The following is an 18,762-nucleotide window of genomic DNA, read 5'->3' on the forward strand; positions in this document are numbered from 1 at the left end:
TCTGTGGCCTTTCCAGTTGTTGTAGATGTCTTGTGAGGTACGTACCAAAAGGAGCGTTGTACTCTATAATGGGTCTAATGAGTGATGAGTAGAGGGGAACAATGACCTGTTTTTTTTTTTTCTGGATGAGAAACCTTTTGACAACCACCAGATCCTCTCTCTCACTTTTCTTCCTAAACTCTGCTGCATATCCCTGTAAGGACAGAGCTGTAAATAGTATTCCCAAAACTACCTATTGTATTGTTACTTTACCTATGTATTATATGGTTTATCGATTTGTCGTATATTGTCCTACACTGTTTAGCAGTCATATCTTTTATCCTTTATACTGTGTATATATTGTTTTGTATATTCTGTTGTGCTTCTATTGGAGCTTTTCTCCTCAGGCCTCTACCGAAAATGGAAATATATCCAGCTAGACTAGTCCGGTTAACAAATGTAAAATAAATAAATTTTGTGATGAGGTGAGCCACGTAGAAGGATTTCCTGACCTCTGTGCCAATGTGATTATCAAAGGAGAGACTACTGTCCACCTATGTGGTAGTTCACAGGTACAGAGCTTTTACCAAAGGGGATGACAAACTTTTTGGCATTGAGCTTCAGGCCATGGCTTTGACACCATGCATCTGTCTCAGTGAGGCCCATTTGTAGTATGTCCACATCATTAGGAGTTTCGATTATGGCTCCTAGTTTGCAATCATCTGCAAACTTTGTTAGCCAAAGACCTTCTGTGTTAGCTGTACTTCAGAGAAGTAGATAACAAACAGGATAGGACCCAGGGCTGATCCCTGTGGTACTCCACTTGTCACTGGTCTGAAGTCGGATTTGGAGTCTGTTACTTTCACAGTGTGGATTCTGTCAGTGAGCCAGTTGGCAACCCCGTCTTGTGACATAGGGATTTATACCTAGTTTAGTGAGCTTATCTATAATTCAAGAGTGGGGGATGGTGTCGAAAGCCTTGGCGAGATCTAGATAAGCTGTGTGAACCACCTTACCCTCATCTATGGCTTTGGTGACTGCTTCAAAGAAGTCAGTCAGGTTTAGGAGACATGATCTGCCTTTTACAAATCCGAACTGGGTAGGGTCCAGAGTTTGGAGATTACCAATGTCTTTGTTTATGAGTTCCATGATGATACGTTCCATGGCCTTGCAGACCAGGCTTGTCAGGCTAATGAGGCGGTAGTTCCCGGGGTCCGTGGTGGCTCCCCCTTTATGGAGTGGGATAACCATTGCCGTGCGCCATTCAGTGGGCACAAAGCCTGAGGTGAGGCTATGACTGAACATGGTACTTGAGTAGGGTGCCAGTTCATTCTGTAGTTCGTGTAGAACGCAGCCTGGGATATTGTCAGGTCCCATGGATGCTGTGTTCTTGGCTTTGGAGAGTGTTTTTTTTACCTGTGCAGCCGTGATTACAGGAACTTTGCATTCTTCCGGTATAGAGATGGGCCGTCTAGGGGGTGAGAGGGGGGTAAAGTTAGCACTGAAGTTGGGCCCTCTAGGCGGTGAGAAGGGGGTAAAGTTAGCACTGAACCTATCTGCCAGGATGTTGGCAATATCAGTTGGTTCTGTATATTTAATGCCATTGTGCTGTAACTCAGAGCAGATCCGAGTGTTGCCATTGAGATTCTTGACATAGCTATAGAATGCTTTGTGGTTGTCTTTCGAGTCGGTGGCAATTTTGTTTTCGTAACTAGCTTTGGAGGATTTTATGAGGGATCTCAGCTTCTTACTGAGGTTGACCAGGGTGTTCCTCCAGTCATGGGATTTTACTCTCTTTTGCAACAGTTTCTTTCTTCTGTTGTAGAGTTTGTTTATGGCAGAGGACCACCAGATCGGCTTCCTTTTTTTGGAGGATAGCATCTTGGTTCTATTAGGGATACCATTATCCATGGACTCGTGTAAGTGCTTATAAAGTGCATTTGTGTAGGATTCAGCAGTCGTACCTCTATTGTCAGTCTGCATGGGTATCATGAAGTTTGCCACTTATGTCTTAAGAAGTGTGAAGTTGGCTTTGGAGAATTTTTTTTACGGTGGTTTCCCTAATTGGGGGCAGGATGTGGATGTCTAGGGTGATTAGCTTGTGGTCTGATCTGACCAACGAGGAATTGACCTCTGGTGTGGAACACTGGTTGCCCATGTTGGTAAGGACCAGGTCTAGGATATTACTGCCCCTGGTGGGGTGTGAATAAGTTGATGCAAGGTATTGGAATTTATGAATTCCAGAAAACGTTGAGCAAAAGAGTTGGTACATGAGTAGTTTTCCCAGTTAATGGTGGAGTAGTTGAAATCTCTCATTATTAGGGTGTTAGGTTGTACCCTAATACTTTCCAGTGTATCAAGAAATTAGGAGTGGGAATCCTGGGGCATGGTGGTGGGTCTGTAGCAAGCTACCAAGTTATGGTAAGATTTTACACAACTGTACTTTACGGTAAGTTTGCTTGCACAACTGTACTTTCCTGTATGCTTATTCCGCTTTCTGCATTACCCATGTTCTTAGATAAGATAATGTGGGACTAGTCCAAAATATTGTTGGTGACTTCCTTTTGGCCCAGACCACATTGTTTCCACCATCTGTTTCATCTCTCCAAGGGCAGTCGTGACAAGTCACCTCTCAAGATGGCTCTCCACACAGGACAAGGGCGCTCTTTCATTCTTATCTGCTCACTCTACGTTTGACTCTTATTAGGCTCTTGATTCTTTTCAGCACCGGTTTTCGGGTTTTGCAGAAGACCAGAACACCTACTTCTAGAAAATCCTTTGCTGCAAGTGGGTATTTCTGCTGTGTTTTTGAGTTGCTCGTTTCTGGCATACTCTACTTTTTAAATCTCATTTGTCAGCCATTTCTGTTTGTCTGCCTTTCAATTCACCAGTTTCCTTTACATTTGAAGTTAAACAATTTTGAAAGGCGTCCTTTTATATTAGGCCCCCAAGAAAACCCATTCCGCCTTCTTGGGACTTTAATTTTAATTGACTCTGCTACTTTTGAACCTGCAGTTCCTTCTACTCCTACAATTCTATACTTGTAATCCTGTTTTGTTGACAGCTCTTAATTTCTACAAGACAGTTTCTGAACTATAAAATAAAAAGTACCAAGCTTACAAGGCTAAAAGTAACCACTCCTTAATACAAACGTAGATAAAACATACAAAAGCGTTTTTGCGATAATCACATCGCTTCTTCAGACAAAATTAGACTTACCAGCATTTAAATAAAATTAACTGACCAACTATCACAATGAATTTGTAACACAAAGCATCACCTACTTAAAAGAACAGCAATACTAATAGAAATCTAAACTAACAAAACATTTAGTGCTTCAATGGACGTGCATTAAAAAAGGTTTCAGTATAAATATACCATTTAAACCTGGAGGTTTTTCTGCATTGAATAACAAAATCCATTTTTGTTCAGCTGCCTCTGTATGATTTGGTAAATCTCCACCCCTCAATCCTGCATCTAAAACCTGAAGTATAAAAAAATTTAAAAACGTGCAGAATCATGATGCATGACATGCAAAGCTAAAGCATTATTTTCCTTCTGGTTTCTAATGCCTCTCTGATGCTCAAGGATCCTCTCTGAAAGATCTATTCGTTTTGCCTATGTAAAAAACATGGCACAACTGGCAGAAGGCAACATTGACAATATTGTCTGTCTTGCAGTCTGCATAAAAATCTAAATTAATTACAAAACCTGAGTCGGGATGTGTATAGGAAGAATTTGTACAATGTATTTACAAGCTGAACAGCTCCTGCAAGGAAAAGTTCCTACTCTACTAGGCTCATTTCCCCTGGTATGTGAATTAGATTTGTAGCAAAGGTGCTTCTTCAAAGACTTATTCCTAAAGGAGAAATGTGGTGTCTCCCCAATCTTACCTCTTAATTCTGGTATTGTGTTCCGAATTTTCCAGTTACTCTTGATGATGATACAGTAATTGCTACAATCACTATAGAGTACTGTAATGAAACCCCAAGTGTGTCAACGTCAAGGTTCTGTTGTGGTTGTAGGCTATCAAGAGCTGACATCTGTCTAAAATAGAGTCCCTTTGTGTCCATGCTTCTGAGATGCATGCATCTATTTCTGGCTCCTTATAACCTTTCTCCAGAAATTCTCGCTTGAGAGAAGAGGCTATATGTGCATCAGAATCGTCATTATGTAATCTCATCAGACTGTAAACCTGTCCCTTTAACACATTACAGGCTACGTGTCTGGGATGTATGTTATCTTTATGTAAGATGGTATTCTTCCTTGTGGGTTTCCTGTATATACTAGTAGAGAGACTGTCCAAATCAGATTTTCTAAGTTGTACGTCTTAAAAAAATCCAATTCTTGAAAGGAATATTTATACGTAAACCTTAAAAATTGGTAGTACTATGCATAAAATCAACAAAATCTTTAAGTTGATCTAGATTACCTTGCCACAGCAAAAACCTGTCCTCTACAAAACGACCATGCCAGATTAAATGCTTGAGATAGTTATTGCTACATGTTAATAAGCTGGTATTTTCCCATTGTACTAATGCTAGGTTGGCGTAGCTGTTGGCACAAGCAGTGCCCATAGCCATGCCAACCTTTGCAAAAAAGAATTCCTGCTCAAAAGTACAAAAATTGTCTTAGAAAATAATGTCTAATGAGCATATAAGTTTAACTTTGTCATCTAGAAAACAATTTCTTTCAGTTAAAAATGCTCTGATGCTTTCAGCACCCCAGTCATTTGGAATTACAGTAAATGATTTAATGTTGTGTCTTTCAGCTTTTCCCGGTTAGGGGTCGCCACAGTGGAATTCCGGTCCGCTAATGATTGGTAGTTGATTTTTACGTGCCGAGTTACCAGCCCTGATGCACAACCTTCAACGAAGGTGTGCCCATTCACACATGTCTCCACACAGAAGATGCTCTAGCTGAGAATCGAACTGGACAGCGTCTTACTGTGAGGCGACAACACTACCGCAGCACCACCAATGATTTAATATCAAGTGTAAAAAATGTATAATCATTGTCCACGGCCAGCACTTTAGCATGAAGTTTCTTTAAAAAAGATTTTGTGTCCTTCAAAACACTATCACATTGATCTAGTAGGGGATGTAAAGTATTTTCTGTATAAATCGAGAGCAGCTCTGTACACCATCATTTTCCTGATACTATAGGCCACATTGGTGGAAGTTCCTGATTCTTGTGGATTTCAGGCAAGCCATAAATAATTGGGATGAGTGGGTGTTCAATATTAAAAAATTTAAAAAGATTCTCATCTGTAAGACCCAGTCATAAGAAGGTTAAAAACTAAAAAAGAAACCTTATCCATTATACCGTTAACAGTAATTCTATAAATTAAGTATTCACATCATGCAGAAGTGTTCTCATTTGCTCCACATGTAACTCCCTATAAAGAACTACAATGCCTCCTCCCTTGTCAGCAGGTCTGATTTCCAAAGAATACATATTTTTGAATTCATTTAATACTACCTGATCATCGGGAGACATATTGCAAAAAACAGGCCCTGGTACCTTGATGAAATGACTTGCGTTTTTCGGCTTTTCCCGGTTAGGGATCGCCACAGCGGAACTCCGGTCCGCTAATGATTGGCAGCAGAGTTTTACGTGCTGGCTTGCTGGGCCTAACGCACAACCTTCAATGAAGGAACGCCCATTCACGCATGTCTCCACACAGAAGACGCTCTAACTGAGAATCGAACGGGCAACATCTGTGAGGCGACAACGCTACTGCAGCACCACCACCACGGTTTTCGGTACCTTGATTAAATAAATCTATAAATTGCTCTTCACATAAATTAATAAAAGCTTGTATCGTTGGATGCAGTAATGGTATAAATGTGCTGTTTTTTTTAAAAGAATCCATCGTATCAAGCTCGTTACCAATGAACATAGTTTTCAATGTCAAGGACCTACACAACAGCCTCAAATCCTTAAGCATTTCAGCCTGGTGTAATCGTTTTGCAGGAGTAAATAACACCAGCCCAGGTTTCATTGTTAAACAAGGGGCTAACTGAAAGGAAGAAATATTAAAAACTAAACCTCTATTAAAAACGCTGTTTCTTCACCACCTGTTGCATCCTGTTCTTGCTTTGTGGTCGCTGCAACCTTCCTTTCCTCCCCATACTTGACCTGCTTCTGATAGGTAAGGGGTTTTGTAAGGAAAGAGTTGCTACAGTTGACTTTTTAAAAAAAAATCGTTCATAGCAGTATTATTTCCATCAGTAGTAATCCATGGTGCATGTATTGTTAATTAGATTTTTGTATTGTCATCCACTGGGTCCCCTGGAGGTTGTGAGCCTTTTAATCTCTGGTTCAAGGAGGCCGAGGCAACTTTAACGTCCTGTAACGGAGTAAGTGTAGCTGATCCTGCTGCTGTCATCTCACGAGGTTTCTGCTTTTGCAGGCACCAAGGAGGCACTATTCATCTCCGAAAAATTATTCATTGGCTCACGAGGTGTCCGACTGGCATTCGTAACTGCCAGTGAAGTGGAATGCTCTTTCGGCCAAGCAAAAACCGCATTATGAAAATTGCGAACATCTCATTGCAGTTTCTTAACTTTGGCAGTAAACGTTTCTCATATGCAAGGATACTATCATGTAATAAATCCAATTTATCAACTATCACATCTTGTGAGAATTTAGCAGTAATGTCTCTCTGCACTTTCATGAGTTCTCCAAATAATTCAATCAATAGATTAATATATTCGGTGCTAAACTTTAAATTGAGTGATTGCCATATCCTTAGCAGCTCAGGATAGGTATCCCCATAGCTAGGCATATTCAAAATCCGAAGTCCTCTGGGGATCACTGTGTTTTAGTGAGGCTTCCAAATGTAATTGTTGCCATTGTAAGTGTTTATATTTGTAAAGTTTGTTTTTTAAGTCTCTAACTATGCATAAAGTCCAGAAACTGCTTGCTCTCATTAAAGTTGTTTGTTGGGTGTGCAAAAAAAGTAGCATCTAAAATTGGATTAGTATTGACATTTAAAATACTCTCAGCCATGTTTATTTTATTTTTCTCATCGTTTTATTCTTATTCAGGGCAGGCGCATGGCTGAGTGTTAACGTGGAACTTCCATATAGATTAAAACCATCTCAAACTACTGGCAATGAATGTGATTGTTTGAGCCGTATTTTAAACATAAGTACTAATCCACTTTTAGATGCTACTTTTTTTGCAAACCCAACAAACAACTTTAATGAGAGCAAGCAGTTTCTGGACTTTATGCATTGTTACAGAGACTTAAAAAACAAACTTTACAAATATAAACACTTACAATGGCAACAGTTACATTTGGAAGCCTCACTAAAACAAAGTGATCCCCAGAGGACTTCGGATTTTGAATATGCGTAGCTATGGGGATACCTATCCTGAGCTGCTAAGGATATGGCAATCAATCAATTTAAAGTTTAGCACTGAATATATTAATCTATTGATTGACTTTTTCCTACCTATGGAGAAAGAATTAGAATTATTTGTGGAAATCTTGAAAGTGCAGAGTGACATTACTGCTAAATTCTCACATGATGTGATCGCTTATCAATTGGATTTGTTACATGATAGTATCGTTGCATATGAGAAACTTTTACAGTCTTCCAGAGTTAAGAAACTGCAACGAGATGTTCGCTGTTTTCATAACCATGTGGTTTTTGCTTGGCCGAAAGAGCATTCCACTTCATTGGCAGTTACAAATGTCAGTCGCACACCTCGTGAGCCATTGAATAGTTTTTCCGGAGATGAATGGTGCCTCATTGGTGCCTGCAATAGCAGAAACCTCGCGAAATGACTGAAAACCCAGCTCATTTATACAGTTACCGCATCCAATGATACAAGCATTTATTAATTTATGTGAAGAGCAATTTAGAGATTTATTTCATCAAGGTACCAGGGGTGTTTTTTGCAATATGTCTCCCGATGATCAGGTAGCATTAAATGAATTAAATATGTATTCTTTGGAAATTAGACCTGCTGACAAGGGAGAAGGCATTGTAGTTCTTGATTGGGAGTTATATGTGGAGCAAATAAGAACACTCCTATATGATGTGAATACTTATCAATGTATTTCTAGAATTTACTGTTAACTGTATAATGGAGAAGGTTTCTTTTTTAGTTTGTGACCTTCTTATGACTGGTCTTGTAGATGATATTGAACACCCATTCATCCCAACTATTTATGGCCTGCCTGAAATCCACAAGAATCGGGAGCTTCCACCAGTGTGGCCTATAGTATCAGGCAAAGAGTGGTGTACAGAGCCGCTATCTATTTATATAGAAAATACTTTACATCCCCTACTAGATCAATATGATAGTGTTTTGAAGGATACAAAATCTTTTTTTGAGAGAGACTTCATGCTAAAGTGCTGGGCGTGGCCAATGATTTTGTGTTTGTTACACTTTATATTGAATGGTTGTGTACTGTAATTCTGAATGACTGGGGTGTTGAAGGCATCAGAGCTTTTTTAACTGAAAGAAATTGTTTTACAGATGACAAAGTTAAACTTAAATGCTCACTATTAGACATTGTCTTAGAAAATAATGTTTGTACTTTTGAGCAGGAATTCTTTTTGCAGAAGGTTGGCATGGCTATGGGCACTGCTTTTGCCAATAGCTACGCCAACCTAGCATTAGTACAATGGGAAAATACCGCAATAAGTATCTCAAGCATTTAATCTGATATGTTCGTTTTGTAGATGACATGTTTTTGCTGTGTCAAGGTAATATAGATCAGCTTAAAGATTTTGTTGATTTTATGCATAGTACTACCAATTTTTAAGGTTTACGTATAAATAAAAGTAGTGGTGGTGCTGCGGTAGCGTTGTCGTCTCACAGCAAGACGTTGTGCCATTCGATTCTCAGCTAGAGTGTCTTCTGTGTGGAGACATGCGTGAATGGGCGTACCTTTGTTGAAGGTTGTGCGTCAGGCCTGGCAAGTCGGTACATAGAATCTACTGCCAATCATTAGCGGACCGGAGTTCCGCTGTGGCGACCCCTAACCGGGAAAAGCCGAAATACACAAACGTGTAAATATTTCTTTCGAGCATTGGATGTTTTCGATGTACAGCTTAGAAAATTTGATTTGGACCATCTCTCTACTAGTATATACAGGAAACCCACAAGGAGGAATACCATATTCCATAAAGGTAGCATGTCCTTGCAGATCTATTAAGCTTGTAAATACATTTATAGTAATTCTTCCTGTACACATACCGGCTCAGGTTTTATAATTAATTTTAGATTTTTATGCAGACTGCAAGACCGACAATATTGGCTATTTTGCCTTCTACCAGTTGTGCCATTTTTTTTACACAAGGAAAACAAATGGATCCTTGAGCATTAGAGAGACATTAGAAACCAGAAGAAAAATAATGCTTTAGCTTTGCATGTCATGCATCATGATTCTGCACGTTTTTAAATGTTTTATACTTCAGGTTTTAGATGCAGGTTTGAGGGGTGGAGATTTACCAAATTGTACTGAAGCAGCTGAACAAACCTGGGTTTTGTTATTCAATGCAGAAAAACCTCCATGTTTAAATGGTGTATTTACATTGAAACCTTTTCTTAAAGCAAGTCCATTGAAGCACTAAATGTTTTGTTAGTTTAGATTTCTATTACTATTGCTGCTGTTTTAAGTAGGTGATGTTCTGTTACTAATTCATTGCGTTAGCTGATTGGTCAGTTAATTTTATTTTAAGTGCTGGTAAGTCTAAGTTTGTCTGAAGAAGTGATGTGATATCACAAAAGGGCTTACCTTGTATGTTTTTGTCTAGTTTTGTATTAGAGTGGTTACTTTTAGGCTTTTAGGCTCGGTACTTTTTATTTTATATTTTGTAGTTTTATTGTATCGGTCCGTATCCTGCACCTGTTTATTTTTTTTTCTCAACCATTTCTGAACTCAAGGTCCCTGTGGCTATTTCCCTTTTTTGTTTTTTTCACATCAGCTGAGTTCATTTTTGCACAAATCCTCCTTTATGCCCAAGGTGGTCAGTGACTTTTCTTTGAATCCATTCATCCATCTTCCTTCCACATCAGAATATTGAGATGATTTTATGTACTTTAGATATGTATGGACCGCTCTGATATTATATGGACAGCTCTGATATTATTTGGATGAGACTAAAGATGTTAGGAAATCTGAGCAGTGTTTTGTTTTCTTTCATGCAAAGAAATTTGGCTTGGGCATTTCAATGCAAGTTGTCTCTTGGATTTGACAGTTTCTTTTTTAAGCAGCTTTCGTCTTTTGTTTGTGCTCATTCGGTAGTATAGTTGCCTTTTCTGGTGCTTGTTGTACGCTGAATACTTTTACTAAACCATAACTACAGGTTAGATGAAGTTTCAAGTGCCACAGCTAGTTTTGCCAAGGCCATCATTAATGCTTTTTTGGAGGGCCCTTCTGTTTCCTCCTCCCATCCTTTTTAGTAGCTTTTGTACCCCATCTTTAGTAGGGAATACTGCAACAGCAATGAGGAAAGACATAGTACAGTTGTGTAAGGAATTATCATAACAGTAAATGTCCTACTTTTCACTGTTGCAGTATTCCGTATTTCCCTCCTTCTCTCTCTTCTTTTATATTTTCTTACTGTCTGGCCATGGGGTCTGTCACACTGCCAGCCCAGCTATCTAGAATTTTGTAAATAATTCTATGCCATTTGTGAATGTTAATATGACTTGTATAGAAGTGTGAGAGAAGGAGCTGGGCTGGTAGAATCTATCTGAAATTTTGTAAATAATTCTGTCATTTGTGAATATTGATATGATTCATACAGAAGTGTGTGTAAAGTACTGAGCTAAAATGTAACCACAGCATGCCCTGCTGGCTTAGAATAGAAATGTCTGTAAACTATTGTAATTGTGTAAATGTGTATGTTTTAACAGTAGAAACTAGAACATAGAGGGTTAACTTGCAAAACTTCAAGAAAATAAGTTGAAATTAATGTTTATAGTGCAATCTTAAAACAATGTATCTCTCTGTTTCAGTTCAGCAGCAGACACAATGTCTAGAGCTAGAAGTTTTTGTATCGTCTTGGAAGAGAAGTAATCACTAGGCTTTTGAGATGCAGAAGTGTTTTATTGTTTAATGACTTCCAGGGTCCTCAAACATCTGAGATGTATTTTTTGCACACAAGTTATATTCTGTTAGTTTCTGACAAGCTTGGGTGGGGTTTCGCTTGGGAACTAAAGTCAGGTGACAAAAGTGATGTCATCCAAGCTAACCCAGCAGTAATATTTGATAATTAATTTAAGAACTCTCAGAGAGAGACTGGGTATTTTGTATTTTGTCTTTAACCTGGAAACCTCCACTCATCATCGCATCTGCACTTAACTTGCTGTTTTTTTAGGGCATAATAACTTTGAGATATAGTTGTGAATATAATAAAGATTGTCTTGGATGTTTTTGATATTTATTTGAGACTGTCCTGCAATGTTGTTTTAAATTATTTCCTGTGATTTTGAACTCTGAAGTAACTGTTTGATTTACTGAGTATTGTCTTCTTTTATTATTTATTTAAACCTATCTTCGTGGCTGATATTTGTGAGACATGTTTAAGCTCTTACAGTACTTGCATATCTATTTAGTGACACTGCACATGCCTCTCCTAAATAGCCATACTCTTGGTCAGACTAACGTTTGGATTGAGTAACATTACACAGTAGGATCGGACACCCTTTGTTAAGAGCCTTACAGTAGCTGATAAGTAGCAGAAGGGTACATAAGTAGCAAAACTGTGCCAGCCTTTCCCAGGTGTGTGTATCTATACAAATCAAACGTATGTGTCAGCTACTTGGGCAGGGACACGAAGCACTGGTTGGACAGAGAGGGTGCTGGAGGTTTTGGCTTTGACACTAAAATTTCAACCCTATAGCTGTGCCAGTGGGAACACTTTTTGGGGATTTGGCGAAAGATGGAAAAAACAGCCCAAGACTGACTGTGATCTCTGTGCTCTTAAGGGAAATTGCACTTTACTGTGTTTGTACTTGTTATCCTCCCATTGTGCATGTCCCCCACTGTTACCAGTGGTGGGGATTGAGGCTCCTTGATTACTGGGCCAGTGCTGGGGTGTCACAGGGTCCTTCTTCCTTTTCTGGATGCACATGTTCTTTCTTTTCTATTCCTCTTGGGTTGCTTTGTTTCTCCTGGAGCAATTCAGTTCTGAGGATTAGGTACTCGTATGTCACTTATGTACTTTACATCCTGATCATCCTGATCATGTGTTACAGGACCTGCCAGGTGCCATACGTCAGACATAAGGTTTTAGTATGTTGGCCAGAAATACAACTATCCTCAGTAGTCTATCCCTTTAGTTAGGAATACTGCAGCAGTGAAAAGTTGGACACCCACTAATATGGTAAGTTCTTGTACATTGGTACTTTCTTGAGGCTAACGTGGATCTTCATGGAGGGGTGCAGTACAGCTATAATACAAATCGTTGCCGTTACTAGTAAATATGAGTAAGCAGATCAGGGAAGATGCTGGGAAGTAATTTTACAAAATAAGGCTTAGCTGTTCTATCAGCTGTAAAAGCAGGTAGTTAGCAAAGTCATTAGTATAATTAGAATTGCTGCTTTAGTACTTCAGGTGATTGCATTACCCTCTGATATGGTAGCTGTTTTATAGTTACCGCAGTTGCATGTTCAAGAAGTATTTAGAATATTTATTTTATCACTTAAGCTTCATTATTAATGTAACTGGAGTGTATTTTTGTACCACAGAGAGTAGTCTTAATGAATCACATTATAGACTGAAGCAATTTATGTTTGCAGAGGCTTAACCTAATAGAGTGCTCTTAGTGTGCTGTATTTCTCATGCACTGTTAAAATGTACTTTTTTTCCCCCTAATAGATTATGACAAAATGTTTAAACTGAGTGAGAAGATCTTGCTACTGTGTGTTGGAGAGGCTGGTGACACTGTTCAGTTTGCAGAATACATTCAGAAGAATGTACAGCTCTACAAAATGAGAAATGGTATGTATTTAAAAGAAATACTGTAGAAAAGGCTTTCTAAAGTGTTGTGTTTGGTTGCTTTTTTCTCCTTTAGGTAAGTTCCCCTGATAGCTGCCCCTTGCCACTGCAGCTGTCACTTATAACATACTGTAATTCCAGTGTTTGACACCTCTGCATTTTCATTACTGCATTTTGTGAGTGTATTATGCATTCACATTGTAATGCTGAGTCTTTTTGGCTTGTGCATGCTTAGAGAAATGACTTGGATTGTCCATTACTCTATTCTTGGCACAGTGCTGTACAGTGGTGTATAAAGTAATCACTATGCACCATGTGCTGCCTATGTACATTACACTTCTTTTAGTTTGTTGCTGCTGTGTTGACTGTACTGTTTTCAAGATATTGTACTACCTTTTCTCCAAATCACAGCTGGAAATGAGTCTTCAAACCTTGTGTAGACTTTTGAATGAATGAGCATCACACTGGATTTGGTGTACCAAATTTTAAGGATTGTTGCATATGTGCTTAAATGTTTGTCTTAAATATTTGTATATCTCTGGACTTCTACAAGTAGTTAGGTAGTACTTCATTAAGGCGGTTGAAGGAACTGGGACGTTCTTGGAAATGTAGTATACAATACCAGAGAAGTTGCAGCAGAGGGCTTTTGCAGAATGCAGAGAACTCTATAGATACTTAAATTTGGAGTGACCCTCTGGTTGGACACATTTTTGGGAAGAGTAGGTTCTAACATTGTTTTATGATGATTGAGCAGATGATTGATTCATTTGGAAAAGCTGTTAAGGTGGACTAACTGGGAGAGACATGGCAAGCTTGAAGGGGGATATTATAGTCCAGGTGTACATTAATTACTGTAGGCTATTCAGGGAATTGTAGCAGACAGCTTATAGAGTATGGTGAGCTACACGGTGACTGCATTCCATTAAAGACTGTGAAGAGGTTAGATGTGTCTTTCATTTTTTTCCCCCTCCTGGTCATGGCTTTAGTCAGAAGTGCCCATGTAGTAAGCAGTTTCCCCTACAGACGGACATTTGAGGTATTTGATCTGTTTAGGTGTCTCTCACTAAACCCAGCATTGTTGCATCTACAGAGAATTTTAACAGCAACAGTAAAAGTTGCTGAAGTAAATCCCTTCAAAACTCTGTTACAGAAACTACAGGGTCTAAAATAAAACCCCTTTTCTTTGTTAAATCATTTAAGCTATTAGCTTCTATATTAGTAAATGTGGTAAACCTTTTGTGTACCGTTTTTAGTGATTTGATTCACAAACTGCAAAAAACTATGGCTTTCCTATGGTAAAATCGATCTTTCATTGTGCTGGTGACTCTATTTGCCCTAGAAGCAGTTCAGTGCTGTACTCTGCAGGAAGTGCTGTACTCTGTTCATATAGTTATTTTAAGGTTTTCTGACAATTTGCTATTCTCTGATGGCACATACGGTACCTTACCATGGCAAGAATACTTAACATTGCACATACTATACTCCTACCAAATCTGTAGTTTGACATTATGTTTGTGCAGCCTGTAGTCAGGAATTTTACTGTGTATATGTAGATTGAATATTGCAGTAATTTTGTAAGGTTTACTATGGCCGTCTCACTGACGAGTGCTGTACATTATTTCACTTGGTGACTCTTTCTCCAAAAAGCCTGTCCTGAAATGGGCTTTGCATTCTACATGCTGCAGTATTTCTGTCAAAAGTTCTCTTCAGTGGCACCTGTTAATTAGGATGGTATGGTTCAGCATCAGTTTAAACTCCATGTCTAGGGCGGTACTTTTGTCACAGAAAAAATTGAATTTGTATTAAAAAAAAAAAAAAAAAAAAATTGGAAATACTGGCTTAGGGGTCTCTGTTTTGCAGCTTTTAAAATTTTTCTTCTTTTCTTTTATTGAAGCATCCCTCTAATTACTGTCATTGGTGTCGTGTATAGAACTTTATAACCTGCATTTTGATGCACTGATCCCACCTCTCTTCTCTGCACGCACATACTGTAACTGTGAATGGATGCACTACTGTACAGGAGTACTGTGGATTGAATGCATACACATATAGCAAGAGCCAGACAGGTGTACATTGGTGTGCAGCTGTGAAGTTGGTGTATTTTAGTTTGAGTGGGGAATGTAGTTAGTTTGCTGACAGTGACTTCCATCATTTTTGTTTTATCAATGTCATTTACTGGAATTTGTTTCCACAAGTTAGCGTGAATCCCTTATGGCAACTGAGGCTGATCTGTGCAGTGTTTATAGTTTATGGCTAATCTGTAGATTACTGGGGGGGGGGCTGCTCAAAAATGCAGAATTTTCAACTTCTGGTATGTCACTCCTTGGATGAATTTGAGGATTGCTGTGTCCCCAGCCTACAATTAAGGATGAAAATAAACTAGAACTCCATAAAAAAATAGTATTGCACACATTTGAAACAGGGAGAGAATCCACAAGAAATTTGAAAGTTGAAGCAAAGAAAAAATAGTTAGGGGAGAGTGTGGTAATTGAAGAATTCGAAGATTTGGCAGTTTCCCTAAATGTGAGATGGGTAAAGCTGAGGGAAATGAAGCAGACTTGAAAAGAAAACTTAACTGTCCATGAAAAGAAGCTGGAAGAAACTGACCAAGTCCTGAATAAGTACTCGGTGGTAATACAGGCTGTCCTGGAAGAAAATGTGGAACTTAAGGTTAAACCAGGAAGAAACTGATGATTGGCGATTTAAAGGATGTTTAGTGGAGCAGGAGATTTCTGATCAAACAAGGGGAAAAAAGGAGTGCATTTGCTCCAGTGATTAAATATGTGCAAATAGAAGGGATTAAAATGAAGGATGTATATCCAGTAGCAATGAGGATCTTACAAGTTACAGTGAAAATATTTATAAATTTGGAGGAAGCAGTGACAGTACTGAGGAAGCCAGTAAGTCATATGAAGCCCACAGTACGAGAAGAATATGAGAAGCAACAAGTTGGCAGCAGAGGCGCAGCAGTTACATGACGTATTAAGCAAGGATAGGATATATTCCCCTCTTCCAAAACAACAAAGTCCTAAGAGAAATGAGAGCGAATTCAGGTGGCAGGAGGAAAAGTAATATATTGTTAGCAAGGTACTAAGGAAATAGAACTGTTTGCTGAAGGAAGGGCCAGATTGAAGTAGGTAACTAGACAGTGGTTGAGAGATGTAGTAAAGATAAGATGATCATATTTTCATTTTATTTTTTTCCTCCTCCTTGGATTAACCAAAAGCTGTACTTCAGAATGGGCTCTGCCCTCATGATCGGCAGCTACTACAGTGACTCTGTGGAGGACACATGAGTGAAGGCATTGGAGGATATGGGGGGAGAGTGAAAGAATGTCACGAGCGAGCTTGAAATGCTTGCACTTGCCAGCTACTACAGTGATTTTGTGTGGGGGACACATGAGTGAAGGCTTCAGAGGAGACATGGAGGGGGGTGAAAGAATATCGCAACAGTGAACTTAAAATGCAGCAAGATCAATGTAATGTGAGATAGTAGAGGTAAGAGGTAGAAAAGCACGGTTATAAGAATATAAGTCACAGAAATGAGAGCTCTAAAAGTGCTTGAAGCTCTCTGAAAAAGGACTGCTTGTTGGTTTAGACTGCATATACAGTGAAAAGTGACCAGACTGAGCTTGGGAGTAATGAACAGTGTTTGGTAACATCTTTTGTACTATGTAAAACTTTAGGATAGGATTGTGAAATTCTTTCAGTGGACATGTATTTGATCATACACTGTGGTAATGTCTTCTCTGTAAGATGGATAAACTTATAAAAAAATCTAGGAAAGAGTTTTCACCATGTCATAAATTAGGTATAATTTTGTAATATAAAGAGCCTAGTAATCTCTTATGAGCCTATGATATCAACCTGGAGGTTATTTTAAGCCTAGCCATTTCAACCCAATGTAATACTGTAGAGGTACTAATAAATACCCAAAACTGCATTTAGTGATGACTGCCCATATCCAGTAGGGTTGTGGGTGCTGTCCCTGGTGAGAATTTACAGATCCCCTTCCACTCATCCAGGTTCCTCTTGAACAGTGTCAGAGGTGCTTTGTTTCACATGTATTTGTTGCCTGTTCCAGAGATGTGGCAGTAGCCGGGAGATAAATCTGTCCATCCAGCACATCCTATTTAAGTCGCAGACCATATTTAAGTCCCTGGAATGGGTAGCCCTAGACCCATTTGATTTACGGATATGCAGCAAGTTCATTTAGGTTTGGGTCTGTGGTTGCTCTGTAGGACAGGCATAAGTCTCCCCTAAGAAGTCTATGATACATAGTATAGTGACAGGGGTTTTAGTCTATCCGAGGTGTTTGTTTGTCTGGGGTCTAATTGCTGTAGGTGCTTAGTACAGTACATACCGAATGGGGCGTTATACTCCATTATGGGCCAGATAAGGTCTGAGTATAGGGGTGGTTTTAACTTATTTTGCTCTTGAGGTGATGCCTTTACTAATCAAGTGAGCTACATGAAAAGGTTTCCTTACATTGGTAGACACGTGGTGGTTGAAGTTAAGGTCCTGGTCAGCCTGTGATCCCAGGTCCCTTACCACTTCATGGGTACTTAACGGTATTGTTACTAATTTGATAGTATGAAGGGACATTTTGCTGAAGGGGATGATGATGATGCATTTCTTTGCATTCAGTTTGAGACCGTGACTAATACACCAGTTGTTGGCTTGTATGAGACCATCCTGGAGTGTACTGACATTTAGGGATTTGATGATTATACCTAGTTTGCAGTCTGCAGACTTGGTTAGCCACAATCCTTTAGTTTTGACCTGAACGTCTGAGAAGTGTATACCAGACAGTAGGGGGCCCAGCACTAACCCCTGCGGCAGCCTGCTGGTAACAGGTCTGCTGGTTGATGTTGCGCCACCCACTGTGTGATAAGTGTGCATCCGGTTTGTGAGCTAGTTGGCAACCCATCTTACAACAGAGGGGGTTAGATTCAGTTTGCCAAGTTTATCGGTAATGCCTCAATGTTGGATTGCATTGAAAGCTTTTGCCAAGTCGAGGTATGCTGTGTGCACAGATTTTTCCTCATCAGTGGCCTTGGTCACACTTTCAAAGAAATCCACCAGATTTGACTGGCAGGATCTGCCCTTCACAAAGTCATATTGGGTAGGATCCAGAGTTTGGAGGTCACCTATGTCTTTATGAGGTCGATGATATGTCCCATAGTCTTGCAGATGAGGCTGATCAGGCTTATGGGTAAGTAATTCCCTAGGTCTGTTACTAGGCCACCTTTTGTGTGTGTGTGTGTGTGTGTGTGTGTGTGTGTGTGTGTGTGTGTGTGTGTGTGTGTGTGTGTGTGTGTGTGTGTGTGTGTGTATGTATATATATATATATATATATATATGTGTGTATATATATATATATATATATATATATATATATGTGTATATGTGTGTATATATATATATATATATCTATAGGTGTACTTTGCTTGATTGAAAATTCACTTTACTGAAAGTCAATTGAAAGTTAGGAATGGCCTTTTCACCACTGTAGTGCGAACCTGGAGTTAGTATTTAAAGTAAGGGTGGGGTGTAAACATTTTAACCTATACACAGTGACACAAGTCTAATGAATAACTGTTTCCAGAAGAAAATATATAACCAACATATGTGGGGGGGCTTCACACACCCCCTTACTATATATACTAACTCCAGGATCGCACTATAGTGGAGAAAAGACCATTTATAACTTTCAACGAAATGAGTTTTCAGTCAAGTGAGTTTTCAGTGAAGTGAGCTTTCAGTGAAGTGGTCCTAGTAATTTCATTTTCAGTGAAGTGAGTTTTCAGTCAA

At 39.1% G+C, this 18,762-nt stretch overlaps 1 protein-coding gene across 1 annotated transcript in view; it reads left to right on the forward strand.

The window, feature by feature from the left end:
- Positions 1 to 18,762, forward strand: part of PSMB2 (proteasome 20S subunit beta 2) — a 404,353-nt gene that overhangs the window by 61,224 nt on the left and 324,367 nt on the right. Inside the window, exon 2 of the mRNA XM_044059542.1 lies at positions 12,830 to 12,952. Within this exon, the coding sequence (XP_043915477.1) occupies positions 12,830 to 12,952 (123 nt within the window). The remainder of the gene's footprint in view (positions 1 to 12,829; positions 12,953 to 18,762) is intronic.

This window comes from Protopterus annectens, chromosome 1.part2, assembly GCF_019279795.1.
Source record: "Protopterus annectens isolate FY-2018-M chromosome 1.part2, PAN1.0, whole genome shotgun sequence".
Taxonomy (NCBI): domain Eukaryota; kingdom Metazoa; phylum Chordata; order Ceratodontiformes; family Protopteridae; genus Protopterus; species Protopterus annectens.